General features: G+C 60.6%; 4 protein-coding genes and 1 non-coding gene across 7 annotated transcripts; 4 read left to right on the top strand and 1 right to left on the bottom strand.

The window, feature by feature from the left end:
- The first annotated feature begins 3769 nt into the window (after positions 1 to 3769).
- On the top strand, positions 3770 to 5459 carry CISD3 (CDGSH iron sulfur domain 3). The gene is made up of 2 exons (XM_066205345.1): positions 3770 to 4035; positions 5183 to 5459. The coding sequence occupies exons 1-2, from the start codon at positions 3817 to 3819 to the stop codon at positions 5360 to 5362; spliced, it is 399 nt and encodes a 132-aa protein (XP_066061442.1). The 5' UTR covers positions 3770 to 3816; the 3' UTR covers positions 5363 to 5459.
- Positions 5460 to 6192: 733 nt separating this feature from the next.
- PCGF2 (polycomb group ring finger 2) lies at positions 6193 to 20435 on the bottom strand. 3 transcript variants are annotated; one of them, XM_066205333.1, is made up of 10 exons: positions 20176 to 20435; positions 17019 to 17180; positions 16680 to 16776; positions 15242 to 15297; positions 14664 to 14714; positions 14429 to 14537; positions 13517 to 13565; positions 11794 to 11892; positions 10142 to 10222; positions 6193 to 8334 (listed from the first exon to the last, which is right to left on the bottom strand). In XM_066205333.1, exons 2-10 carry the CDS (start codon positions 17128 to 17130, stop codon positions 8017 to 8019), a joined length of 972 nt encoding a protein of 323 aa, XP_066061430.1. In that variant the 5' UTR covers positions 17131 to 17180; positions 20176 to 20435; the 3' UTR covers positions 6193 to 8016. The 3 variants fall into 3 exon arrangements, with proteins under 3 accessions (XP_066061430.1, XP_066061429.1, XP_066061431.1); XM_066205332.1 differs by having other exon boundaries at positions 17019 to 17199; positions 20176 to 20434; XM_066205334.1 differs by having other exon boundaries at positions 17019 to 17157; positions 20176 to 20195.
- A 461-nt stretch (positions 20436 to 20896) lies between these two features.
- Positions 20897 to 22596, top strand: LOC136301680 (collagen alpha-2(IV) chain-like). Its single transcript, XM_066204804.1, has 2 exons — positions 20897 to 20912; positions 21500 to 22596. Exons 1-2 carry the CDS (start codon positions 20897 to 20899, stop codon positions 22594 to 22596), a joined length of 1113 nt encoding a protein of 370 aa, XP_066060901.1.
- On the top strand, positions 22574 to 22647 carry TRNAN-GUU (transfer RNA asparagine (anticodon GUU)). The gene has a single exon. It is a non-coding gene; the product is annotated as a tRNA-Asn (tRNA).
- Positions 22648 to 24016: 1369 nt separating this feature from the next.
- On the top strand, positions 24017 to 27041 carry PSMB3 (proteasome 20S subunit beta 3). The gene is made up of 6 exons (XM_066205341.1): positions 24017 to 24139; positions 24282 to 24466; positions 25055 to 25162; positions 25699 to 25876; positions 26484 to 26578; positions 26935 to 27041. The coding sequence occupies exons 1-6, from the start codon at positions 24137 to 24139 to the stop codon at positions 26981 to 26983; spliced, it is 618 nt and encodes a 205-aa protein (XP_066061438.1). The 5' UTR covers positions 24017 to 24136; the 3' UTR covers positions 26984 to 27041.
- Positions 27042 to 27723: the final 682 nt, after the last annotated feature.

Raw genomic sequence — 27723 nt, 5'->3', positions numbered from 1 at the left:
TTTGGGGCTGTCCCCCCAGGTTTGGTGTGTTTTGGCCTCACCTGCCATCCCGCAGATCCTCGGGGTTTGGGATGGGCCAAATTCCAGATCCGGGCTCTGCCAGCTGGGTGTGGCCAGGAGTGGGGCTTTTGAAAATTTTATTTTATTTTATCATCATTTCGTTTCTTTTCATTGTTTCATTTCATTTCTATTTTATTTCATTTTTATTTCGTTTCATTTCCTTCTGTTTCATTTTATTTTATTCCATTTTTATTTTATTTTTTTAATTTTAATTTCTATTTTATTTCTTTTTATTATATTTTGTTTTATTTCATTTCATTTCACTTCATTTTTTCATTTTCATTTCATTTCTATTTTATTTCATTTATTTCGTTTCATTTCATTTCAATTTTATTTTATTTTTTCATTTCATTTCATTTCTATTTAATTTCATTTTCATTTCATTTTCATTTCCATTTTACTTTATTTTTATTAATTATTTTTAAATTTTTATTTTATTTTAATTTAATTTTTGGCTTTTTTAGCACAAATCCCAAATCCTTGCCTTGCTCCTGGATCCCAAATCCCTGTGGTGCCACCCACAACCTCCAACCCCATTTGCAACCCCCAAAACCCCAAAACTCTGCCCAAATTCTTCCCAAAATCCGACCCCGGGGGGATCCAGAAGGTTCGAGGGCTGGGAATGTTGGGAATGTTGGGAATCCTGCTGGGATCCATCCCCTGCACAGGGAATTGATCCCCCGGGACCCCCCAAATCCGTGTTGGGATCGCCCCAATTTGGGCTCAGGGAGAGGCGCTTCCAGAGGCTGGGAATGCTGGGAATGGCTCCTGCGGGAATGGCCGGGATCAGCCTTTGGGAGAGGACGGAAATTCGGGAGTTTGGGGATTTTTAGGTGGGATCAGAGGCTGGGCTGGGCAGAGCCCCCGGGCCCTGCTCGGGGATCCCCCTGGATTCTGGGAATTCCCAGGGTGGGATCCCTCTGGATTCTGGGAATCCATAAGTTGGATCCCTCTGGATTCCGGGAATTCCAGGAGTTAGATCCCTCTGGATTCCGGGAATTCTGGGATCTGGATCCCTCTGAATTCCAGGAATTCCAGGAGTTGGATCCCTCTGGCTCTCCGGGAATTCCGAGAGCTGGATCCCTCTGGATCTCTGGGAATTCTGGGATCCGGCTCTCGGGAAATTCCAGGCCCAGGGAAGGAGGAGATCACAGACACGAAGCACTTCCCCCTCTCCCCGTGTCCAAACCCTCGGGAATTGTCACCTCCGCCCCCCCCCCCCAAAATGTCCCCTGGGCTGAGCCGGGGGGGGGGGCGGGGGGGAGGGAGCTGGGAATCTCCAGCTGAATCCCTGCGGAAAAAAATAAAACCCCCAAAACCAAAAATTAACAAATAAACAAACATCCGAAAGGAAAAGGAAAAGGAAAAGGAAAAGGAAAAGGAAAAGGAAAAGGAAAAGGAAAAGGAAAAGGAAAAGGAAAAGGAAAAGGAAAAGGAAAAGGAAAAGGAAAAGGAAAAGATTATCCGTGTTTCGGTTGCACTGGGGTACGCTTATTTACCCGTTCTGATGCTCTTCTTTGGGATCGTTGCATGTGTCTCCTCTTATTTTTATTTTCATTTTCATTTTCATTTTTTATTTTTATTTTCGTTTTCGAAATCTGTGTTCGTTTTTTAGGGGGTTTTGTTGTTTGGTTTCGTCGGGTTTTTGTTGTGTTTTGGGTTTGTTTTATTTTTTTTTTTTTTAAATATTAAATGAAAAGAGGAAAAACAAACGTGTATATTTTTGGCAATCCAAGGGTAACGGAGCTAAGATATATTTTTTTTCACGCGGCTTGACGTGTCTTTATTATAATAAATGATATTAATATGAAACGCGAGGGGGGGGGTTTAATTAAGGTAAAGGGGGATTTAATAAAAATTTAAATGGGAATTCCCTGCCAGGTGCTGGGAATGTGGCAAAATCCCAAACCAGGGATGGTCCCGGGATGCAGGAGCGAGGTCCTGGAGGTGGGAATCAGTGGGAAAAGGAGGATTTTTTTCCCAAAAAAAAAACCCCCCAAATTACGGCCCTCATTAAATGCCAAAGCCCCTTGCTGTGTTTGTGAGCAGCTCCTGAATCCTCCTCTTTTCCAAGGATTTATTCCTTGGAATAAAATCCGGGTGCTGCCCCTGCTTTGGCCCCTTTCCTGCCCGAAATCCGGCCCGGCTGTTGGAAAAGCCGCTCCCACGCCGGGATTCTGGGAATTCCTGCTGGAAAAGCCGTTCCCACGCCGAGATTCCGGGAATTTCCAGCCGGGATTCCGGGAATTCTCACAGCAGCCGCCGGGCCGAGGCTGCGGACCCGGGGGGGCTCCGGGGGGAAACTGAGGGGGGGATGTGCTCCTGAGCCTGGTGTGCTGCCCGGGAATGGCACCGGGAGTGGGAATGGGAATGGGAATGGGCACCGGGAATGGGAATGGGAATGGGCACCGGGAATGGGAATGGGAATGGGCACCGGGAACGGGCACCGGGAATGGGAATGGGAATGGGCACCGGGAATGGGAATGGGAATGGGCACCGGGAACGGGCACCGGGATTGGGAATGGGCACCAGGATGGGGCACTGGGAGTGGGATTGGGCATTGGGAACGGGCACCGGGGCTGGGATGAGGCACTGGGATGGGGCACTGAGAATGGGAACCGGGACCGGGATTGGGAACAGGGACTGGGAACTAGGAACTGGGAACTGGGAACTGGGAACTGGGAACTGGGAACAGGGAACAGGGACTGGAACTGGGAACTGGGAACTGGGAACTGGGACTGGGAACTGGGAACTGGGAACTGGAACTGGAACTGGGAACTGGGACTGGAACTGGGAACAGGGTCTGGAACTGGGAACTGGGAACAGGCACTGGAACTGGGAACAGGGACTGGAAATGGGAACTGGGAACTGGGAACTGGGACTGGAACTGGGAACAGGGACTGGAACTGGGAACTGGGACTGGGACTGGAACTGGGAACAGGGTCTGGAACTGGGAACTGGGACTGGGAACTGGGAACTGGGAACTGGGAACTGGAACTGGGACTGGAACTGGGAACAGGGTCTGGAACTGGGAACTGGGAACAGGGACTGGGAACTGGGAACTGGGAACTGGGAACTGGGAACTGGGAACAGGGACTGGAACTGGGAACTGGGACTGGGAACTGGGACTGGGAACCAGGAATGGCACTGGGGAACTGACACCGGCACTGGGAACTGGGATTGGCATTGGGAACTGGGAATTGGGATTGGCACTGGGAACTGGGATTGGCACTGGGAACTGGGATTGGCACTGGGAACTGGGAATGACACTGGGAACTGGGAATGACACTGGGAACCGGGACTGGCACTGGGAACAGGTGCCAGGAGAGGGTGACACGAGCGGGTGACACGAGCGGGTGACGGGGGCGGCAGCGACACCGAGCACCGGAACCACGATCCCGGAACGGCAGCGGCACCGACCCCGGGGAGCACCGCCCCTCCCGCAGCTCCCCGGTACCGGCGGAACCGCCCCTCCCGGAGCTCCCCGGTACCGGCGGAACCGCCCCTCCCGGAGCCCCCCGGTACCGGCGGAACCGCCCCTCCCGGAGCTCCCCGGTACCGGCGGAACCGCCCCTCCCGGAGCTCCCCGGTACCGGCGGAACAGCCCCCCCCGTAGCGCCCCGGTACCGGCGGAACCGCCCCCCCCGCAGCTCCCCGGCCCCTCCCGGAGCTCCCCGGGCCCGCCCCGGCTCTTCCGGCGGCACCGGGAGGAGGAGGAGCCTCGCGGGGAAGGTCACCGGGAGCGGCACCGGGACCATGCTGCGGCCCGCCCCGGCACCGGCCGTGCTCACGGCGCTGATGAGGGCGGCCAGGGGCGGCCGCCGGGACCGGGAGCCCCCGGGGGGGCCGCGGGTGCCGTCGTTCTGCTCCGCGCCGCCCCCGCAGCCGGTGGTCGCCGCCAAGGAGCCGTTCCCGGTGGAGCTGAAGGCGGGCAAGAATTACAGCTGGTGCTCCTGCGGGCACAGCCAGCGACAGGTCGGGCCGGGGGGCTCCGGAGGGGGCGGGAGAACCGGGGGGTCCGGGAGAACCGGGGGATCCGGGAGAACCGGGGGATCCGGGAGGAGCGGGGGGTCCGGGAGAACCGGGGGATCCGGGAGAACCGGGGGGTCCGGGAGAACCGGGGGATCCGGGAGAACCGGGGGGATCCGGGAGAACCGGGGGATCCGGGAGAACCGGGGAGTCTGGGAGAAGCGGGGGGTCCGGGGGAACTGGGGGGTCCGGGAGAACCGGGGGGTCCGGGGGAACCGGGGGATCCGGGAGAACCGGGGGATCCGGGAGAACCGGGGGGATCCGGGAGAACCGGGGGATCCGGGAGAACCGGGGAGTCTGGGAGAAGCGGGGGGTCCGGGGGAACCGGGGGGTCCGGGAGAACCGGGGGGTCCGGGGGAACCGGGGGGATCCGGGAGAACCGGGGGGTCTGGGAGAACCGGGGGGTTCCGGGAGAACCGGGGGGATCCGGGAGAACCGGGGGGTCCGGGAGAACCGGGGGGTCCGGGAGAACCGGGGGGATCCAGGAGGAGCGGGGGGATCCGGGGGAACCGGGGGATCCGGGGGAACCGGGGTGTCCGGGGGAACCGGGGGGATCCGGGAGAACCGGGGAGATCCAGGAGGAGCGGGGGGATCCGAGAGAACCGGGGGATCCGGGGGAACCGGGGGATCCGGGAGAACCGGGGAGATCCAGGAGGAGCGGGGGGATCCGAGAGAACCGGGGGGTTCCGGGGGAACCGGGGGATCCGGGAGAACCGGGGAGATCCAGGAGGAGCGGGGGGATCCGAGAGAACCGGGGGATCCGGAGGAACCGGGGGATCCGGGAGAACCGCGGGAGTGCAGAGTTACAGGAGGCTCCGGGGGATTTGGGATTGGGGACCCCCGGGATGGGTCGGGGGGGTCCCGGTGGCTCCGGGGGGGGGGGACCCGCCACCCCCAAACTGGGCTGTGCGCGGTGCCGACGGGCCGGGGCAGCACCGACCTCCCCCCCACAATCCCGGGGCGGGATGTTTTGGGGCGGATTTGGGGTTTTCCCGCAATTCCCCAGGGGAGCGCGGAGGGGGTCGCGGTGACCTCGGGGGAACAACCGGGGCCCCCCAAAGGCGCGGCTGAGGCGGTCCCGGTTTCCCCGCAGCCCTGGTGTGACGGTGCGCACAAGCGGGCGGCCCCGGGGCTGGCCCCGGTGCGGTTCAGCCCGTCCCGGGACGGGCCCGCGCTGCTCTGCGCCTGCAAACGCACCCGGAGCCCCCCGTACTGCGACGGCTCCCACCGCGGGGACACGGTGCGGGCGGCGCCGGGGCCCCCCCGAGCCTGAGCGGCACCGGGGGCGCCGGGAGCTCCGGGAGCGCCGGGAGTGCCGGGAGCACCTGGAGTACCGGGAACACCGGGAACACCGGGAACACCGGGAACACCGGGAGTACCGGGAGCACCGGGAGTACCAGGAGCACCGGGAGCGCCGGGAACACCAGGAGCACCGGGAGTACCGGGAGTGCCTGGGGTACCAGGAACTCTGGGAACACCGGGAACTCCGGGAACACTGGAAACTCCAGGAGCACTGGGAATACCGGGAATATCAGGAGCACCAGGAGCTCCGGGGACACCGGGAGCACTGCGAACACAAGGAACTCCGGGAGCACTGGGAATACTGGGAATACCGGGATTCCTGTCCCCACCTGGCAGCGGGGACAGGAAAGATTCCAAACCCCAATGAAATCCTAATTCCGTTGTTGTGGGGTTTGGGATTCGCTTTCTGGTCCCAAATCAGCCGCTGTGGGTTTGGGGATGGAATATCTATGGGGTTTGGGATGGAACATCTGTGGGGTCTGGGATGGAACATCTGTGGGGTCTGGGATGGAACATCTGTGGGGTTTGGGATGGAACATCTGTGGGGTTTGGGATTGGACACCTTTGGGGTTTGGGATTCAGCACCTGTGGGGTTTGGGATGCGGCACTTGTGGGGTTTGGGATGGGGCTCCAAACCCCAATGAAATCCTAATTCCAGAGCACTGGGAGCCGCTGTGGGGTTTGGGATTTGCCTTCTGATCCCAAATCAGCCTCTGTGGGTTTGGGGATGGAATATCTGTGGGGTTTGGGATAGAACATCTGTGGGGTTTGGGATGGAACATCTGTGGGGTTTGGGATGGAACATCTGTGGGGTTTGGGATGGAACATCTGTGGGTTTGGGATTCAGCCTCTGCGGGGTTTGGGATGGGGCTCCAAACCCCAATGAAACCCTCATCCCAGAGCACTGGGAGCCGCCAGAGGAGCCGCTGTGGGGTTTGGGATTCACCTTTGGTCCCTTCCCTCCCGGCCGAAGGCGCTGAAATCCCAATTTTTGTTTTTACGTTTCCTTTTATTACAAACGCACCGTGAGGGCGGGAACGGGCAGGACACCAAAAACAAAACAAAACAAAAACCCAAAACAAAACAAAAACAAAAAGAAACCAAAAAAAAAAAAAAAACCCAAAAAACAAAAAACCAAAACTCGTCGGGAACATCCCAAACATTTGGGCGCTTCCCAAATTTCCCTGGAGCCGCCAGGACCTCGGGGGGAGAGAAAATAATTCCGGGGGGTGTGGGTGGGGGGTGGGAATTTGTGCTGCCACCACCAAAATACCCCCAAAACACCCCCCGAATTTACTGTGCTGAGTCTGTGCGAGGTTTAGCCCAAAAACCTGCAGGGAAAGCGAAGAAATTCCCCAAAATATTCCCGGGATGAGATCCAGGAACACCCTGGAATAAACACCCCCCAAAAAAGGCAGAAAAAATAGAAAATACAACCCAGCAGCAGAGCCTGAGGGGCGGATTTGGGGTTTTTTGGGGGATTTTTTTTTTGGTTTCTGTGCTTGGCTTTCACCTGTGCGGCTCCGGGAGCGGGGAGGGAGGAGGAGGAGGAGAGGGGAAAAAACCACTTTGGGAAAAACCGGGAATTTGGGAATGTGGATTCGGGGCAGGGGGACATGCAGCTTCCACCAGTCAAACCTCAAACCCCACCCGCCCCCCCAAAAAAAAACCAACCCCAAAACCAACAAAAAAACACCCCAAAATCGAACAAAAAACCCCCAAAACCAAACAAAAAAACCCCAAAACCAAACAAAAAACCCCAAAACCAACCAAAAAAAAATCCCAAAAACAGATTTAAAAACATCCCCCGCCATTTCTGGGTCTTCTTTGTGGTCTTGTTTTTTAAATTAGAAAATAAGTCCGTAGAAGTCTTCTCTGTCTCCCTATGTACACCCAGGTATTTATAGAGGTCTGCAAGGAAAAAGCTCCAGAGGGATCCCTGGATGGGGGGGGGGGGGGGGGTAGGAATTCCAGGAGGATTTTTAGGAATTCCAGGAGGATTTTTAGGAATCCCTGGAGGGTTTGTAGGAATCTCTGGAGGGTCTGCAGGATCCCAGGAGGATTTTTAGGAATCCCGGGAGGATTTTTTGGAGTCCCTGGAGGGGTTTTAGGAATCCCACGCGGATTTTTACGAGTCCCTGGAGGGTCTGTAGGAATCCCTGGGTGATTTTTAGGAATCCTTGGAGAGTCTGTACGATCCCCGGAGGATTTTTTTTGGAGTCTCAGGAGGATTTTCCGAGTCCCAGAAGGTTTTTCCAAGTCCCAGGAGGATTTTCCCGATTCCCAGGATGATTTCCCGAGCTCCAGGATGATTTTCCCGATTCCCAGGATGACTTTCCCGATTCCCAGGAGGATTTTCCCGATTCCCAGGAAGATTTCCCGAGCTCCAGGATGACTTTCCCGATTCCCAGGAGGATTTTCCCGATTCCCAGGATGATTTCCCGATCTCCAGGATGATTTTCCCGATTCCCAGGATGACTTTCCCGATTCCCAGGAGGATTTTCCCGATTCCCAGGAAGATTTCCCGAGCTCCAGGATGATTTTCCCGATTCCCAGGAAGATTTCCCGAGCTCCAGGATGATTTTCCCGATTCCCAGGAGGATTTTCCCGAGTCCCCGGAGGTTTTTAGCTCAGGGCCGAGCCCGCGCTGCCGTTCAGGGCGGTTTTGCGGCCGCGGGCGGGTGGCAGCGGGTGACAAGTGGGTGACATCGGGTGACAAGTGGGTGACATCTGGTGACAGTTCGAGGCTGCCCCGTTGAGGGCGGGCCCGGGGGGCGGTGCCAGCCCGGGGGGCGATGCCAGCCCGGGGCTCTGCGCTTTGTCGCTGCCGGAGTCGCACTCGGAGGCGCCGCTGGTGTTGGTGGCCTCGGGGGACAGCGCCGGGCACAGCCGGAGCCGCTTGCACGAGGGCTGGACGCGGTACTTGAGCGCCAGGGGACCGCTCTGGGGACACGGGACACGGCTGGCACCGCAGCGGGGACACCGCGGGGACGGCGGGAGTGCCGCCACCACCGCGGGGACAGTGACACTGCCATCACCACCGCGGGGACAGTGACACTGCCATCACCACCGCGGGGACACCGACAGTGCCGCCACCACCGCGGGGACTCCGCGGGGACAGTGACACTGCCACCACCACCGCGGGAACAGTGACACTGCCACCACCACCGCGGGGACACCGCGGGGACAGTGACACTGCCATCACCACCGCGGGGACACCGCGGGGACAGTGACACAGCCACCACCACCGCGGGGACACCGCGGGGACAGTGACACTGCCATCACCACCGCGGGGACACCGCGGGGACAGTGACACTGCCATCACCACCGCGGGAACAGTGACACTGCCACCACCGCGGGGACACCGCGGGGACAGTGACACTGCCATCACCACCGCGGGGACACCGCGGGGACAGTGACACTGCCATCACCACCGCGGGGACACCGACAGTGTCGCCACCACCGCGGGGACACCGCGGGGACACCGCGGGGACACCGCGGGGACAGTGACACTGCCATCACCACCGCGGGGACACCGACAGTGCCGCCACCACCGCGGGGACACCGCGGGGACAGTGACACTGCCACCACCACCGCGGGAACAGTGACACTGCCACCACCACCGCGGGGACACCGCGGGGACAGTGACACTGCCACCACCACCGCGCGAACAGTGACACTGCCACCACCGCGGGGACAGTGACACTGCCACCACCACCGCGGGGACACCGACAGTGCCGCCACCGCCGCGGGGACACCGCGGGGACAGTGACACTGCCACCACCGCGGGGACAGTGACACTGCCACCACCGCGGGGACAGTGACACTGCCACCACCACCGCGGGGACATCGCAGGGACACGGGCACTGCCACCACCGCGGGGACACCGCGGGGACGCCGGGAGTGCCACCACCACGGCGGGGACAGTGACACTGACACCGCCCCGGGGACACGGGCACTGCCGCCACGCCCTCCCCGCCACCGGCGATCCCGAAAATCCCACCCGGAGGAAAATCCCCCCGCTCCGGGATTTATTGTGGGAAAGGCTCCCCCGGGAATTATCTTCCCCGGTTTTTCCGGAATTACTTCCCCTGGTTTTTCCCCCAGGAATTATTTTCCCTGATTTTTTCCCCAGGAATTATTTTCCCTGGCTTTTCCCTCCAGGACGGATTTTCCCACTTTTCCCCAGGACAGATTTCCCCCTTTTTTCCCCCAAAGGACAGATGTTCCCACTTTTCCCAGTATAGATATTCCCAATTTCCCCAGGACAGATTTTCCCAGTTTATCCCAGGACAGATTCCCCCCCCCCCCTTTTTTTTTCCCCTAGAACAGATTTTCCCACTTTTCCCAGCACAGATATTCCCAGTTTCCCCAGTACAGATTATCCCAGTACAGATATTCCCAGATTTAACCCCTAAAGGGCAGATTTTCTCAGTATTCCCAGGACAGATATTCCCAGTTTCCCCAGTACAGATTTTCCCAGTGTTATCCCCCAAATGACAGATTTTTTTCCCCAGTATTCCCAGCATAGATATTCCCAGTTTCCCCAGGACTGGTTTCTCCAGGACCGATTTTCCCAGCTTTTTCCCTAGAAGAGATTTTCCCACTTTTCCCAGCACACATATTCCCAGTTTCCCCAGGACAGATTTTCCCAGTACAGGTATTCCCGGTTTTATCCCCCAAAGGACAGATTTTCCCAGGATTCCCAGCACAGATATTCCCGGATTTCCCCTTTGCCCAGGATCCTCACCCTCCTCCAGGGGTAGATGTAGGCGATGTCCATCAGGGTGTAATATTCCTTCAGGGGCTCGTCCTCGTACAGCACCTCCACCTGGAACGGGGAAAGGACGGATCCAATCCAGGGAAAAAGATGGATCCAAATCCAGGGAAAAGATGGATCCAAATCCAGGGAAAGGATGGATCCAAATCCAGGGAAAGGATGGATCCAGCCACGGGAAAAGGACAGATCCAGCCCCCGGGACAGGACGGCGGGTCAGGGATATTTGGGACAAGCGGGATCAGCCGTGGATGTGACACGGGACGGCCACAGCGGCCCCTCCGGGCTGAGCAGAGCACAGCAGAACCCGGGCAGTGTCCCCCGAGCATTCCTGAACGCTCCCAAACATTCCTGAGCATTCCCAAACATTCCTGAGCATTCCTGAACATTCCTGAGCACTCCCGAGCATTCCCGAGCATTCCTGAACATTCCCAAACACTCCCAAACATTCCTGAGCATTCCCAAACATTCCTGAGTACTCCCGAGCATTCCCAAGCATTCCCGAGCATTCCTGAACATTCCCAAACACTCCCAAACATTCCTGAGCATTCCCAAACATTCCTGAGCACTCCCGAGCACTCCCAAGCATTCCTGAGCATTCCTGAACATTCCCAAACACTCTCAAACATTCCTGAGCATTCCTGAGCATTCCTGGGCATTCCTGGGCATTCCCAAACATCCCCAAACACTCCCAAACATTCCTGAGTACTCCCGAGCATTCCCGAGCATTCCCAAGCATTCCTGAACATTCCCAAATATTCCCGAGCATTCCTGAGCATTCCCAAACATCCCCAAACACTTTCAAACATTCCTGAGCATTCCTAAACATTCCTGAGCACTCCCGAGCACTCCCAAGCATTCCTGAGCATTCCTGAACATTCCCAAACACTCTCAAACATTCCTGAGCATTCCCAAACATTCCTGAGCATTTCTGAGCATTCCCAAACATCCCCAAACACTCCCAAACATTCCTGAGTACTCCCGAGCATTCCCGAGCATTCCCAAGCATTCCTGAACATTCCCAAATATTCCCGAGCATTCCTGAGCATTCCCAAACATCCCCAAACACTTTCAAACATTCCTGAGCATTCCTAAACATTCCTGAGCACTCCCGAGCACTCCCAAGCATTCCTGAGCATTCCTGAACATTCCCAAACACTCTCAAACATTCCTGAGCATTCCCAAACATCCCCAAACACTCCCAAACGTTCCTGAGTACTCCCGAGCATTCCCGAGCATTCCTGAACATTCCCGAGCATTCCCAAACATCCCCAAACACTCTCAAACATTCCTGAGCATTCCCAAACATTCCTGAGGACTCCCGAGCATTCCCGAGCATTCCTGAACATTCCCAAACATTCCCGAGCATTCCTGAGCATTCCCAAACATCCCCAAACACTCCCAAACGTTCCTGAGCATTCTCAAGCATTCCAAGAATTCCTGCGCATTCTGAATTGTTCCCAGCCATTCCCAAGCGTTCCTGACCATTCCCAAACATCCCCAAACACTCCTGACCATTCCCGACCATTCCCAACCACTGCCGACCATTGCTGACCGTTCCCAATAATTCCCAGATATTCCCAAACATTCCCGAGCATTCCCAACATCCCCCCAGATCCCCTCACCCGGTACTTGCTGGGCACGTCCATTTTGTTGCGCAGGAACTTGGCCAGGTGCAGCACGGTCATGGCGGCCGGGCAGCGCAGGAACCGCAGCCCCGGGGCCTGACGGACGGAACGGGGCTTTGGGGTTTGGGGGTGCCGGGTTTGGGGTTTGCGGTGTTCGGGGTTTGGGGTTTGGGGGTGCCGGGTTTGGGGTTTGGGGTGTTCAGGGTTTGGGGTTTGGGGGTGCCGGGTTTGGGGTTTGGGGTGTTCGGGGTTTGGGGTTTGGGGATGCCGGGTTTGGGGTTTGCGGTGTTCGGGGTGTTTGGGGTTTGGGGTTCGGGGTGTTCAGAGTTTGGGGTTTGGGGTGTTCGGGGTTTGGGGTTTGGGGGGTGCCGGATTTGGGGTTTGGGGTGTTCGGGATTTGGGGTGCCGGGTTTGGGGTTTGGGGTGTTCGGGGTTTGGGGGTTATGGTGTCCCGGGTTTGGGGTGTTCAGGGTTTGGAGTTTGGGATGCTTGGAGTTTGAGGTTTGGGGTGCTTGGAGTTTGGGGTTTGGGGGGTGCCGGGTTTGGGGTTTGGGGTGTTCAGAGTTTGGGGTTTGGGGTGTTCAGGGTTTGGGGTTTGGGGTGTTCGGGGTTTGGGGTTTGGGGGTGCCGGGTTTGGGGTTTGGGGTGTTCGGGGTTTGGGGTTTGGGGGGTGCCGGGTTTGGGGTTTGGGGTGTTCGGGGTTTGGGGTTTGGGGGTGCCGGGTTTGGGGTTTGGGGTGTTCGGGGTTTGGGGTTTGGGGTGTTCGGGGTTTGGGGGTGCCGGGTTTGGGGTTTGGGGTGTTCGGGGTTTGGGGTTTGGGGGGTCCTGGGTTTGGGGTGTTCGGGGTTTGGGGGGTCCTGGGTTTGGGGTGTTCGGGGTTTGGGGTTTGGGGGGTGCCGGGTTTGGGGTTTGCGGTGTTCGGGGTGTTTGGGGTTTGGGGTTCGGGGTGTTCAGAGTTTGGGGTTTGGGGTGTTCGGGGTTTGGGGTTTGGGGGGTGCCGGATTTGGGGTTTGGGGTGTTCGGGGTTTGGGGTGCCGGGTTTGGGGTTTGGGGTGTTCGGGGTTTGGGGGTTATGGTGTCCCGGGTTTGGGGTGTTCAGGGTTTGGAGTTTGGGATGCTTGGAGTTTGAGGTTTGGGGTGCTTGGAGTTTGGGGTTTGGGGGGTGCCGGGTTTGGGGTTTGGGGTGTTCGGGGTTTGGGGTTTGGGGGGTCCTGGGTTTGGGGTGTTCAGGGTTTGGGGTGTCCCAGGTTTGGGGTTTGGGGTGTTCAGGGTTTGGGGTGTCCCAGGTTTGGGGTTTAGGGTGTCCCGGGTTTGGGGTGTTCGGGGTTTGGGGTGCTTGGAGTTTGGGGTTTGGGGTGTTCCGGGTTTGGGGTGTGGGGTTTGGAGTGTCACAAGTTTGGGGTGTCCTGGGTTTGGGTTGTCCAGGGTTTGGGGTGTTCTGGGATTTGGGGTGTCCCAGGATTTAGGGAGTCCCGGGTTTAGGGTGTCCCGGGTTTGGGGTGTTCAGGGTGTTCTGGGGTTTGTGGTGTTTGGGGTTTGGGATTCCAAGTTTTGGGGAGTCCCAGGTTTGGGATGTCCCACATATGGGGAGTCCTGGGTTTAGCGTGTCCCAGGTTTAGGGTGTCCCGGTTTTTGGGGTGTCCCCTGTGCCCCCCAGGGCAGCTGGGCACCGAGGGCTCTGTGCCACCCCGGTGCCACCCCGGTGCCACCCCACACTCACCTTGTCCTTGTCCATGTCCCCGTTCTCCAGGGCCCCTTTCGGCTCCTCCCTGGGGGGACACGGGACGGGGATTGGGGACGGGAACGGGGAGAGGGAACCCCGGGGAGGGGGGACAAGGGGGACATCCAGGGCTGCACCCCGCACATCCACGGACATTCCCGGGCTCGGGATCCCTCTGGATCCCCCTGGATCCCTCTGGATCTCTCTGGAATCTTCTGGGCCCCTCTGGAATCCTCTGCAATTCCCGCAGCCCCGGGCAATTCCCGTAGCCCCGGGCGGTACCGGGAGCCCCGGGCGGTTCTCACAGCCCCGGGCGGTTCCCGCAGCCCCGGGCGGTTCCCGCAGCCCCGGGCGGTTCCCGCAGCCCCCGGGCGGTACCGGGAGCCCCGGGCGGTTCCCGCAGCCCCGGGCGGTTCCCGCAGCCCCGGGCGGTACCGGGAGCCCCGGGCGGTTCCCGCAGCTCCCGGGCGGTACCGGGAGCCCCGGGCGGTACCGGGAGCCCCGGGCGGTTCCCGCAGCCCCGGGCGGTACCGGGAGCCCCGGGCGGTTCCCGCAGCCCCGGGCGGTTCCCGCAGCCCCGGGCGGTACCGGGAGCCCCGGGCGGTTCCCGCAGCCCCGGGCGGTACCGGGAGCCCCGGGCGGTTCCCGCAGCCCCGGGCGGTTCCCGCAGCCCCGGGCGGTTCCCGCAGCCCCGGGCGGTACCGGGAGCCCCGGGCGGTTCCCGCAGCCCCGGGCGGTTCCCGCAGCCCCCGGGCGGTACCGGGAGCCCCGGGCGGTTCCCGCAGCCCCGGGCGGTTCCCGCAGCCCCCGGGCGGTACCGGGAGCCCCGGGCGGTACCGGGAGCCGCGGCCAGTTCCTGCAGCCCCCGGGCGGTACCGGGAGCCCCGGGCCGTCCCCCCCGGCCCGCCGTACCCGCAGTCCCGGTGGAACTCGATGGACAGACTGACGATCTCGTCCTCGGGCACCGAGCCCTGGTCCCGCTCCGGCACCTCCCCGCGCTCCTCCTGCGAGCCCAGCGCAGCTGCGGGACAGCGACAGCGACAGACAGGGCTCAGGGGACAGCGGGGGACGGGCCCGGGCTGCCACACCGGGACACCGGGACACCGGGACACCGGGACACCGGGACAATGTGACATGTGACACTCACCCTCGGCCACCGGGTACGCGGCGTAGAAGTCGCGCCTCCTCTTCATCTCATCTGCGGGGACAGGGACAGGGACAAGGATGAGGACAGGGATGGGGACAGGGACAGGGATAGGGACGGGGACAGAGTTGGGGACAGGGACAGGGAAGGGGATGTAAGTGGGGGCAGCGCCACGGCCAGGGGGTGACAGCAAGGGGACACAGGGGGACACCTCGGAATACCCAGGGATTTCCCAGGGGAGCTCCAGCAGCAGCGACTCCATAAATCCCACTTCCATAAATCCCAGTTCCATAAATCCTGATTCCATAAATTCCGATTCCATAAATCCCGGCGTGGCGGCCGATCCAGAGGTTTTATGGGTTCCCAAATCCCTCACTTTTCCCCCATCCCGAGGCCCTCGGAGCAAACCCACGGCTCCTGCTCCCGGATTGTCCCAAAATTTGGGATGGGCCCATGTGTCCTCCTGTTCCCGTGGGAATGGGAAATCCCGGGAAGGATGGGATTCCCCAAATCCCCAAATCCCCGAATTCCCAAATTCCTGAATTCCCAAATTCCCAATTTCCCGCCATCCTTGGCTGCACCTTTGAACAGCCCCGGGACCAGCTTGTAGACGATGTCCTGGAGGGTTTTGTCCGACCTGGAGGGGGGAAAAATGGGAAAAGTGGGAGAAATCAGCGGGATTCGGGAGCACCACGTGGCCTCTGCTTCCCCCTGCCCCTTCTGGAAAATTCCCATTTCCTCATCCCAAACCCCAAATCCCCAATTCCCCATCCCAAATCCCCCAACCCCCAAAACCCCAGTTTCCCATCCCAAAACTCTAAATTCCCAATTCCCCATCCCAAAAACCCCAAGTCTCCAATCTCCCAAATCCCCAGGTTTTTCCCATTTTTTCCCATTTTTTTCCCATTTCTTATCTTCCCCCCCCCCCCTTTTTTTACCTTTTTTCCCCAGTTTTCCTGATTTTTTTTTCCTGGTTTTTCACAGTTTTTCCCACATTTTTCCCCACATTGGGACCACGTGGAGATGCCACCACCCCCCGGGCTCGGCTCCATCCCCGCAGGCAGAGCCGGGAATTCCGGAGGAGCCGTGGGAGTGTAAATATTTCACATGGAGCCCGAAAAAATGGGGGAAAAAAGGGAAAAAAAGGTGGGAAAAGTGTTACTACAGAAACAGGGAAAAAACCCGGCATGGAAACGCACCGGGCACGGATCGGAGCGGGCGTGGTTTCCATGGAAACCAATTCCACAGCTGGGATGGATTGAGATGGAGCCGGGCATGGCCACCGTGTCACCTGGGGGGAGCTGGCAGGGCCACCAGGGCCACCAGTGGGACACGGGATGGATCCATGGATGGAGGGATGGAGGGATGGATGGAGGGATGGATGGATGGATGGATGGATGGAGGGAGGGAGGGAGGGAGGGAGGGATGGATGGAGGGATGGAGGGATGGAGGGATGGAGGGATGGAGGGATGGAGGGATGGAGGGATGGATGGATGGAGGGATGGATGGATGGATGGATGGAGGGAGGGATGGATGGAGGGATGGATGGATGGAGGGAGGGAGGGAGGGATGGATGGATGGAGGGATGGATGGAGGGATGGATGGATGGAGGGAGGGAGGGAGGGATGGATGGATGGAGGGATGGATGGATGGATAGATGGATGGAGGGATGGATGGATGGAGGGATGGATGGATGGAGGGATGGAGGGATGGATGGATGGAGGGATGGATGGATGGAGGGATGGATGGATGGAGGGATGGATGGATGGAGGGATGGATGGATGGGTGGATGGATGGATGGAGGGATGGATGGATGGATGGATGGATGGATGGATGGATGGATGGAGGGATGGATGGACCTCAAGCCCCAGAAGCCCCCTGTGCCCCTCGAGCCCCTGGAGCTCCTCTAACTCCCTGATTCTCCGAGATCCCAATTCCCCTGAGCCCCTCGATCCCACAATTCCCGCCATCCCCCCAAGTCCCTTGAGCCCCCCGAGCCCCCCGAGCGCCCGTGCTGACCTGACGCTGAGCAGGGGCCGTGTTTTGTGCACCTGCGCGTCGCACATGGGGCAGTACTTGTTGGTCTCCAGGTAACGGACGATGCAGGTTTTACAGACTGTGGGGACAGGGGGACCCTCCGTGACGGGGGGGACAGAGGGGACAGAGCCTCGGGGACCCCCACACCAGTGTGGGGACCCCCCTAGACCAGCCTGGGGACCCTCAACACCAGCCTGGAGACCAGAACCCTGCCCACTGCACTGCCCACAGCCCCACAGGGCGGCCCGGGGCGGGCACTGCGGGGTTCCGGGGCACTCAGGGGACATTTGGGGACATTTGGGGCCCCTCGGGGACACTCACAGGAGTGCAGGCACTCCACGATGGTGGTGGCGTCGATGAAGTAGCCGCCGCACAGGGCGCACATCAGGTGCGGGTTGAGCTCCGTGATCTTGATCCGGGTGGTCCGGGGCATCTTGGAGAGCCCCGGGGCGGCCCCGTCCTGCGGGAGCCCCCCAGGAACCCCTGAGGGACACCGAGGGACCTGCAGGAGCCACCGCAGGGGACAGGGACACGCGTCACCTGACACCCACCGCAAAGACAGGGACACCGAGGGACCTGCAGGAGCCACTGCAGGGGACAGGGACACGCGTCACCTGACACCCACCGCAGGGACAGGGACACCGAGGGACCTGCAGGAGCCACCGCAGGGGACAGGGACACGTGTCACCTGACACCCACCGCAAAGACAGGGACACCGAGGGACCTGCAGGAGCCACCGCAGGGGACAGGGGTCACCTGTCACCCACCGCAGGGTCCTGCCTGGGGGTCACCGCCTTCGGCCGCCCCGGTACCGGCACCGCCCCGGTACTGACACCGCCCCGGTACCGGGGGAGCCGCCGGGGACCGGGAGGGCCGCGGGTTTGTCGTTTCTGTGGCAACTGCGACACTGGGACAGCGGCCCGAATATTGTCACAGCCAGGGGACAGGGGACAGGGACAGGGGACAGGGGACAGGGGACAGGGACGGGGACAGGGGACAGGGGACAGGGACGGGGACAGGGGACGCCGGGATCACGGAGATGAGCAGGGCACGGTGGCAGGGTCGGGGCAGCGGCGGTGACACCGCACAGCCCGTGGGGACACTCGTGTGACACGCAGGGACACGCAGGGACACCCATGTGACACACAGGGACACACGTGTGACACACAGGGACATGCAGAGACACACAGGGACACCCGTGTGACACCCAGGGACACACATGGGCTGCAGTACACACACACACACACACAGGGACACCTGCACCAGGGATGGGGCCACCACCGGGACTGGGATGGGGACACCGCAGGGATGGGGACACCACAGGGATGGGGACCTTGGGGACACCCCTGTGCCAAGGGGGGCCCAGCAGCACCCCAAGGGGAGCCCCAGACCCCCCAAACCCTCCCCAGCCCCAGGTGGCGGGTGCGGGGGGGTCCTGCCAGCCCCCTCCCCACGCCCGGGGCTCCTCACCGCCCTGTCCCCGTGTCCCCCCGCAGGGCACCGGAGCGGCGGGAGCCACGGCCGCGTTTTGGGGGCGATTCCGGCGTTTTCGGGGCCGGCAGCCGCCAAAGGCGGCCCCGGGGCTCGGCGGGAGGGGGGAGCCCGAGGCACCGGCGCAAACCGGTTCTGATAAACCGGGCGGGAAGGGCCGCGATTTCCTCTGCCGGGGGAACGGAGGGACAAAACCCCGGCACCCCCCCGGGACCCTCGGGAGGGACTTTGGGGCTCTGTTGTCTCCGTGGGCGGTGGCCCGGCTGTCCCCGGAGCCCCCCGGAGCCCCCCGGGCCGGGAAGGGCGTTTCAAAGTCACCGGGAACTCGGGCCCCTCCCCGCGGGACACCCGGGACGGCTCCACGGGGCCCCGGAGAACCGGGAACGCGAGGGGAAAAGCCCCGGAGAACCGGGAACGGCCCCGGAGAACCGGGAACGCGAGGGGAAAAGCCCCGGAGAACCGGGAACGCGAGGGGAAAAGCCCCGGAGAACCGGGAACGGCCCCGGAGAACCGGGAACGGGAGGGGAAAAGCCCCGGAGAACCGGGAACGGCCCCGGAGAACCGGGAACGCGAGGGGACACCCCGGAGCGCTCCCGGGACCCCCGGGACCACCCCACCCCCCCCGCCGGTCCCGGTGTGCGGCACCGGAGCTGCGGAGGGGCCCGGCGGGCTGGGGGAGGGAGCCCCGCTGGACACGAGTGACCACAAACGTGCGGGGACAAGGACACGAGCACACACGGCCACGGATGGGATGGGAGCGCGGGGGGTGACACACGGGGGACACGGACACCGGGGGGGACACGGACACCGGGGGGGACACGGACAGCGGGGGGGACACGGACAGCGGGGGGGACACGGACACGGAAGGGGACACGGGGTGAGCAGTGACACACGGAGGACAGGGACACGGGGGGACATGGACAGCGGGGGGGACCCGAGGGGGGGACACGGACACGGTGAGGGGGGGACCGAGCACGAGATGGCCACTGACACCCGGGGGACACGGCCACGGGGGGGGACACGGCCACGGGGGGGTCACTGACACCCGGGGGGGACACGAACACCGGGGTGGGACACCGAGGGGACACGGCCACGGGGGGGGTCACTGACATCCGGGGGGGACACAGACACCGGGGGAGGACACCGAGGGGACACGGCCACGGGGGGGGTCACTGACACCCGGGGGGGACACGAACACCGGGGTGGGACACGGAGGGGACACGGCCACGGGGGGGTCACTGACACCCGGGGGGGACACAGACACCGGGGTGGGACACCGAGGGGACACGGCCACGGGGGGGTCACTGACACCCGGGGGGGACACAGACACCGGGGGTGACACCGAGGGGACACGGCCACGGGGGGGTCACTGACACCCGGGGGGGACACAGACACCGGGGGTGACACCGAGGGGACACGGCCACGGGGGGGGTCACTGACACCCGGGGGGGACACGAACACCGGGGTGGGACACGGAGGGGACACGGCCACGGGGGGGTCACTGACACCCGGGGGGGACACAGACACCGGGGGAGGACACCGAGGGGACACGGCCACGGGGGGGGTCACTGACACCCGGGGGGGACACAGACACCGGGGGAGGACACCGAGGGGACACGGCCACGCGTGACCCCGCGCTGTCTGTGGCGGGGGGGATGAGTGACCCGGTCGCGGCCCCCCCGGCAGCTCCCGCCGCGGCGGCACCGGGGGTGTGGCGGTCCCGGTGGCCCCGGGGCGTCCCCTTTGTGCTCGGGGCCGGCTGTCAGCGCGGCCCGGCCCCTCCGCCCGCCCCGGGGGGGTCCCGCCGCCCCCACCCCCGGCCCCGCTGCGGTGCGGGATCCCCCCGGGGCTCTCGGGGCTCCCCGGTGTGACCGGGGGGGGTCCCGGGGCACAAAGCCGGGGGGGGGCGGCGGCCATCGGCCATTTTGGGGGCGGGGGGGGGCGGCGGGGCCCGGGCCGGGGGGGGACACCGGGACCGCGTCCCTACCTGGTGGCGGCGGCCCCGCGGCCGCCCCTCCGCTGCCGCCGCTCCCGCGGCTCGGCTCGGCTCGGCTCGGCTCGGCTCGGGCGGCGCTGCGGCCGCGGCCCTTTTTTTTTTTTATTATTATTATTTTTTAATTATTTTTTTTCCTCCCTTCTCTCTCGCTCTTTTTTTTTTTTTCTCCCTTCCTCTTTTTTTTTTTCTCCTTCCTCCCCCCCTCCTTTAATTTTTTCCTTTTTTTTTTTTATTTTTTTTTAAATTTTTTTTTTTATTATTATTTTTTTTCCCACCTCCAGCCGCCGCCAGGCCCCGCCCGCCTCACGTGACCTCATTCCTTTGGGGGGCTGCGGAGGAAGGGGAAGGGACGAGGGGCCGAAATTGGGGACCCCCCTTCCTTTTGGAACCCCCCGGAGCTCGCAGAGACCCCCCCCCGCGGGGGAGAATCAGGGCGCCCCAAAAAACCGCTGGAATGGCCCCAAAAACCCACGGAATCTCCGGGCCCCGTGTTTCGTGACCCCTTTTGGTCCCCAAATTGTGACCCGGGACAAGCGGGACCCGCCGCGGGACCCTCGGTGCTCGGCAGGAGAGGAGGGGGAAGGAAAGGGAGGGGAGGGGGGGAAAAAAAAAAAAAAAAGAAGGAAAAAAAATTAGAGGGAATTTCAAGAGGGAAAAATGGAAAATTGGAAGCGAGGGGGAAGAAAAAAATAGGGAAAAAAATAAGGGGGAAATGAGAGAAAGAAAAGGTAAAAGGGAAATGACATGGGGGAAGAGAGGGGAAAAAGACAAGAAAAATGGAAATTAGAGAAAAGGAAAAAAATGGAAAAGAAGGGGGGAAAGAAGAAAAGCAGAGAAATTAGAAAAAAGGGGGGAAATGGACAAGAAGGGGGGGAGAGGAAGGTGAAAAAAACAAGGAAAATAAAGGGAAAATCGGGAAAAAGGGAAAATAGGAAAATCGGGGGAGGAGGAGGAAGGAAAAAAGGGAAGGTAAAAAAAATAGAGGGAAATTAGAGAAAGGGAAAGATGGAAAACGACGGGGGGAAGGAAGAAAAACAGGGAAATTACAGCAAAAATTAAAAAAGGGAAAAGGAAGAAAAAAGAACAGGAGAAAACAAAAGGAAAAAAAAGGGGGGGGGGAAGAACAGGAATAAGGAAAAAAAAAAAGGCAGGAAAAGAGAAAAAAAATAAAAGCGGGGAAAGGGGCGGGAAGGAGGAAGAGGAGCGGGAGGCGCCGGGATTACCGGGGAGAGAACCGGGATTACCGGGGAGAGAACCGGGATTACCGGGGAGAGAACCGGGATTACCGGGGCTCGGCCGCGCTCCCGCCCCGCAGCTCCCGGTGTCCCGGGCCCGGGGGTCCCGGTGGGCCGCTGTCCGTGCCGCCGCCTCGGTTCCCGGTTCGGCGGGGCCGGGGCCGGTCTCAGTGCTCCGGTCCCGGTGTCCCGTGTCCCTGTGCTCGGGGCCGCTGGCCGGTGTCCCGTTCCCGGTGCCTGGAGCCGGTGTCCCTGTGCCCAGTGGTTCCGGTGCCAGTGTCCCCTTCCCGGTGCCCCATTCCCGGTGTCCTTTTCCCGAGATCCCATTCCCGGTTTCCCATTCCCGTTCCCGGTGTCCGATTCCCGGTTTCCCCATTCCCGGTGTTCCCATTGCCGGTGTTCCCGTTCCCAGTCTCCCGTTCCCGGTTTCCCATTCCCGGTGTTCCCGGTGTTCCTGCTGTTCCCGGTATTCTCGGTGTTCCGGTTTTCCCATTCCTGGTATTCCCATTCCCGGTGTTCCCGGTTTTCCCATTCCCGATGTTCCCATTCCCGGTTCCCCATTCCCGGTATTCCCGGTTTTCCCATTCCCGGTGTTCCCGGTATTCCCGGTATTCTCGGTGTTCCTGGTATTCCCGGTGTTCCCGGTATTCCCAGTGTTCCCGTTTCCCCATTCCCGGTGTTCCCGGTGTTCCCGGTGTTCCCGTTTCCCCATTCCCGGTGTTCCCGGGATTCCCGATGTTCCGGTTATCGCATTCCCGGTTTTCCTATTCCCTGTATTCCCGGTGTTCCCGGTGTTCCCAGTGTTCCCTGTATATCCGGTGTTCCCGGTGTTCCCGGTATTCCCGGTATTCTCGGTGTTCCTGGTATTCCCGGTGTTCCCGGTATTCCCAGTGTTCCCGTTTCCCCATTCCCGGTGTTCCCGGTGTTCCCGGTGTTCCCGTTTCCCCATTCCCGGTGTTCCCGGGATTCCCGATGTTCCGGTTATCGCATTCCCGGTTTTCCTATTCCCTGTATTCCCGGTGTTCCCGGTGTTCCCAGTGTTCCCTGTATATCCGGTGTTCCCGGTGTTCCCGGTATTCCCGGTATTCCCGGTCTTCCCGGTGTTCCCGGTGTTCCCGGGCCGAGTGCCTTGAGCGCGGGCCGCTGGCAGCGCGGTCTCTGTGGCGCAATCGGTTAGCGCGTTCGGCTGTTAACCGAAAGGTTGGTGGTTCGAGCCCACCCAGGGACGGAAGCGTTCCTTTTCCTTTCCCTTTTCCCTCTTTGCCCGGGACCGGCCCCCGGGATGGGCAGAGCCGGACAGCGGGAAAATTCCAGGGGCGGGCATTTGCTCCCGGCTCCCTCCCAGGTGGAAAAGCGGCTCCGGGTGTGTCCCGAATCATCCCCGCTGTGCTCCAGGGACACCTTGGGGACAGCCAGGGCACCCCCCGGGGACATTTCGGGACGTTGAACCCTGCCCTGAAATCCCGATTCCATCCAAATTCCGCATTTTGCCTCAAAATCCAACTGAAGGGGGTCCCCACACCTGCCGGACTGAGCTCCCCTCTCGGAAAACTCCTGTAAATTCCATTTCTGTGCCCTGCCCGCTGAGTTCCAGCCCAGAAACGAGGGAATTCCTGCCGTAACCCGGGCCACGAGGCCGGGATGGATCCCGGGAATTCCCCCCTGGATCCGCGCGGGCTGTTCCCACCGGGCGGAATGTGGGCGCCGCCTCCCGCCAGGAACATTAAACGATGGAAAACATCTTTAAACCCCCCGAGTGATCCAGCTGTGCCCCATTTATCCAGCTGTTCCCCCGCTGATCCAGCCCTGCCCCCTTTAGCCACCCCAGCCACGATTCAGCGGTTCCCCATTTCTCCAGATGTTCCCCATTTATCCAGCCGTCCCACCCTTTTCCAGCTGCTTCTCCATTTTTCCAGCTCTTCCCCCATTTTCCCTCTGTTCCCCATTTATCCAGCTCTGCCCCTACTGATCCAGCTGTGCCTAATCCAGCTGCTTCAAATTTTTCCAGCTGTTCCCCCATTTATCCAGCCACTCCCATTTTCCAGCTGTTCCCCATTTTCCCAGCCGTTTCCATTTTTTCCAGCTGTTCCCCATTTAGCCAGATGTTCCCCATTTTTCCAGATGTTCCCCCATTCCCCAGCCATTCCCATTCCCCAGCCATTCCCATTTCCCCAGCTATTCCCATTTTCCAGCCATTCCCATTTCCCCAGCCATTCCCATTTCCCCAGCTATTCCCATTTTCCAGCCATTCCCATTTCCCCAGCCATTCCCATTTCTCCAGCCATTCCCAATTTTTCGGCCATTCCCAATTTTCCAGCTCTTCCCCCCCTCACTCCCGGCATGCCTCGCGCGCTCACTGTGACTCGTCACTTTTCTGCCCCGCCCACTTTGCCCGGACTCAGCCAATCAGCTGCGCGCGCCCCGGCGGCTCCCGCCAATCACCAGCAGCGCTCGGGCTCCCGGCGGCGGCGGTCACCAATGGAAAATGCCGGGATGAGAGCGGCAGTGATACTGACGAATAGAAAGCGGCGGGGGCAGGACCAGCACAGGCGACAGCCAATGGGAAGCGCTGTGGGTGGGACTAGCGGCGGCGCGGCGGGGCCGGAGCGGAGCCTGTGCTCAGACTGGGTCCGGCAGCGAGCGGGGGCGGATCGGCGGCGAGCGGCGACACAGCGGCGACACAGCGGCGACACAGCACTGACCGAACAACCGCAGCCATGGTGAGCGCGCCTGGGCAGCTCCGGGGCCCGGCGCAGCGCTGGGGGGCGGCGCGGCGGGGAGAGGCCGCTCCGTGAGGAGCACTTCCCGCCGGGGGCCGGCCGGCCGTACCGGCGCTCCCCGTGACCCTCCGTTCCCCCGCAGTCCATCATGTCGTACAACGGCGGGGCCGTCATGGCCATGAGGGGCCGGGACTGCGTGGCCATCGCCGCCGACCGCCGCTTCGGCGTCCAGGCTCAGACCGTCACCACCGACTTCCAGAAGATCTTCCCCATGGGCCAGAGGCTCTACATCGGCCTGGCCGGGCTGGCCACCGACGTGCAGACCGTGTAAGTGGGGCCCGGGACGGGGGGGTTAATTTTTTTTTAGGGGGGGGGGTGGGGAGGATGGTTGTTAAAAGTTTAAAAGGTGGAGGTTAAAAGTTAAAGGGTGGAGGTGACTGGCGTTCTTAGTTCTCTTGAAATGTTCTTTTGAAATGAAGCTGCGCGTGGTTTGAGGTCACGTCGGTGCTGGGATGAAAATTTCACTGCTGAAATTGAGTTTTAACTGCTGAAAGTCAACTGAAAATTCAACTGCCAAAATTCCGCTTTCACTGCTAAAATTCAACTTTACTAAAATTGAACTTTTAACTACTAAAATTCCACTTTCAGTGCTAAAATTTCCACTTTCACTGCTAGAATTGAATTTTAACCGCTAAAATGGATCCTTCACTGCTAAAATTCAACTTTAACTCCTAAAATCCCATTTTCACCGCTAAAAATCCCACTTTCACTGCCAAAATTCCCACTTTCACTGCCAAAATTCCCACTTTCACTGCCAAAAATCCCACTTTCAGTGCCAAAAATCCCATTTTCACCGCTAAAACTCCCACTTTCAGTGCCGAAAGTGCCACTTTGACAGCTGAGGTCCCCTTGCAGGGCGCAGAGGCTGAAGTTCAGGCTCAATCTGTACGAGCTGAAGGAGGGCAGGCAGATCAAACCCCAGACCTTCATGAGCATGGTGTCCAACCTGCTCTACGAGAGGAGGTAAAACTGCTCCGGGATTTCTCTCTGTGGGGCCGGGCAGGGCCGAGGGGCTCTGTCAGTTCTTGAAGGGTTGAGAGGGTTTTTTTTTTTTTCCTCTAAAACCTGCTCCTGGCATGGCCAGGGATCGTTTCGTGGTGTCACCAGCACCTTCCCTGAGCAGATTGTTGCAGTCTTGGGGTGGCAATAATTTGATTTTCCTCCTCGAGTTGTCTCAGACTGAGTCAATTGTCAAAGCAGCCCAAACTCCTGCTGCTGCAGGATTGTTTGCTGTGCCAAAACCATGGCAGGGTGTGCCCTGAGGGGAGCTGTGGGGTGGGAAACGGCACTGGGTGGGCACTGGGAATGGTGGGTGGGCACTGGGTGGGCACTGGGAAGGGTCACGACCCCACTCTGGAGCTCCAGGAGTGTTCAACCTCTGCTCCCAGTCCCAGGCCGGGATTTTTGGGATTGCCCCGTGCCGGGATGATCCCTGTGCTCCCCCAGGGCTGTCCCCAGGGCTGTCCCCGGGCTGTCCCCAAGGCCGGCTGTCCCCCCAGGTTCGGGCCGTACTACGCGGAGCCGGTGATCGCGGGGCTGGACCCGCTGACCCTCCGGCCCTTCCTGTGCTCGCTGGACCTCATCGGCTGCCCCATGGTCACCGAGGACTTCGTGGTCAGCGGCACCTGCTCCGAGCAGATGTACGGCATGTGTGAGTCCCTCTGGGAGCCCGACATGGTGAGTGCGCCCCGGGGAGCACCCTGGATCACCTGGGGGGCAACTGGGGGCACCTGAGGACACCTGGGGGGCACCCTGGATCACCTGGGGCCACCTGGGGGGCAGCTGGGGGCACCTGGGGGGCAACTGGGGGCACCTGAGGACACCTGGGGGGCACCCGGGGTCAGCTGGGGGCACCTGAGGACACCTGGGGGGCACCCGGGGTCAGCTGGGGCCACCTGGGGGTCAGCTGGGGGCACCTGAGGACACCTGGGGGGCACCCGGGGTCAGCCAAGAGCACCTGGGGGGTCACCTGGGGGGTCATCTGGGGGGTCACCTGGGGGTCAGCTGAGGTCACCCTGGGATTACCTGGGGGTCACCTGGGGTCACCTGGTGTCACCCTGGGGTCACCCTATATCACCTGGGGTCACCTGAAGTCACCGGGGGGTCAGCTGGGGTAACCCTGGATCAGCTGGTTTCACCCAGGGGTCACTTGGTGTCACCTGGGGTCACCCTGGGATCACCTGGGGTCACTTGGCGTCACCTGGGGTCACTTGGTGTCTGCGTTTGGAGAGACAAACCCCAGGGATGTGCAGCCCAGGTGAATCCTCTGTTCCCTGTGCCCCAGGAGCCCGAGCAGCTCTTCGAGACCATCTCGCAGGCCATGCTCAACGCCGTGGACAGGGACGCCATTTCTGGCATGGGCGTGGTGGTGCACGTCATGTGAGTGCTGCTCCTCCCCTCCCCTCCCCGGCTGCATTCCCATGGGAATGAGGCTGCTCTGCCCCACGTGGATGCACATGAACTCCCACCATTCCCAAGGGAATAACGAGGATGTTCTGCAGCTTTAACCCCCCCCCCAGCTCCGTCCCCAGGCTGCCTCTGGCAAACCCCCTTTTCCTTCCTGCACGCCCCGAGGCCGGGAGCTCCCCGGAATCTTTGGTTTTATCGTTGTCACAAGCCCCTGAGCTGCAGGTGACGCTGCCCTGGGCTCCCCAGGAGAGCAGCCGGGCCTCCCCAGGCTCTGGGAAGGGTTTCAGCCGGGCTTAGCAAGAACTGATCTCCGTTTCCCCCTGCAGAGAGAAGGACAAGGTCACCACGAGGACGCTGAAGGCTCGCATGGATTAGCCCAGCTCGGCCGCTCGGCGCCGCTCGGGACTTTTTAAATAAAAACTCTTCCCCTCCACTTCCCTTTCTGCTGGCTCTGAGCACCAGGATTGAGCTCCCAGCCCTGACAGGGATGAGTTCCAAGCTGAATTCCCCACCTGGAGGAGGCTGGAGGTGGGAGCAGAGCGTCCCACCTGGAAGGGAGGATGGGAGGGGCTGAGCTGCTGCACAGGGGCAGCTTCAGGGTTGTTTTTGTTGTTTTTTTCATTTTTTCCTGCCAGATCTGAGTTTTTCTGACAGCCAGGACTGGCTAAAAAGGGTAAAAAACCCACGTTTTTAAAGAGGATTCTGCAGTTTTGGTTGATGGAATCGTGGAATGGTTTGGGTGGGAAGGGACTCGGAGCCCCTCCAGTGCCTCCCCTGCCAGGGACAGGGACTTTTCACCATCCCAGGGACATTTTTCAGGATCAGGGACATTTTCACCATCCCAGGGACATTTTCAGGGCCGTTTTCACCCTCCCTGGGTCATTTTCAGGATCAGGGACATTTTCAGGGCCATTTTCACCCTCCCTGGGTGCTCCGGGACATTTCCAGGGATGGAGCAGCCAGAGCTTCCCTGGGCATTCCCTCCCCACCCTCCCAGGAGGGATTTCCCATTTCTCCCCGGCCCTTTTCCCAGTTTTCCCTGGAACAGCTGAGGGCGTCCCCTCAAAGAGCACAGCAGGGAGGGCCCAGGTGTACACAAAGTTGGAATTTTATTT

Source organism: Chamaea fasciata, unplaced genomic scaffold, assembly GCF_029207755.1.
Source record: "Chamaea fasciata isolate MVZ Bird 193981 ecotype frontalis unplaced genomic scaffold, bChaFas1.0.hap1 SCAF_27, whole genome shotgun sequence".
NCBI lineage: Eukaryota > Metazoa > Chordata > Aves > Passeriformes > Sylviidae > Chamaea > Chamaea fasciata.
The sequence above is the reverse complement of the archived record's forward strand: the minus strand, read 5'-3'. Positions and strand labels throughout refer to the sequence as shown.

Excerpts from the sequence above, each read along its gene's own strand:
- CISD3 (XM_066205345.1), top strand. The coding sequence starts at position 3,817 with ATGCTGCGGCCCGCCCCGGCACCGGCCGTGCTCACGGCGCTGATGAGG. Across the intron at positions 4,036-5,182 it reads GCGGGCACAGCCAGCGACAG|CCCTGGTGTGACGGTGCGCA; the intron begins GTCGGGCCGGGG and ends GTTTCCCCGCAG.
- PCGF2 (XM_066205333.1), bottom strand. The coding sequence starts at position 17,130 with ATGCCCCGGACCACCCGGATCAAGATCACGGAGCTCAACCCGCACCTG. Across the intron at positions 16,777-17,018 it reads CGTGGAGTGCCTGCACTCCT|TCTGTAAAACCTGCATCGTC; the intron begins GTGAGTGTCCCC and ends CTGTCCCCACAG. Across the intron at positions 10,223-11,793 it reads ACGTGCCCAGCAAGTACCGG|GTGGAGGTGCTGTACGAGGA; the intron begins GTGAGGGGATCT and ends TCCCCGTTCCAG.
- PSMB3 (XM_066205341.1), top strand. Across the intron at positions 25,163-25,698 it reads AACCTGCTCTACGAGAGGAG|GTTCGGGCCGTACTACGCGG; the intron begins GTAAAACTGCTC and ends CTGTCCCCCCAG. Across the intron at positions 25,877-26,483 it reads CCCTCTGGGAGCCCGACATG|GAGCCCGAGCAGCTCTTCGA; the intron begins GTGAGTGCGCCC and ends CCTGTGCCCCAG.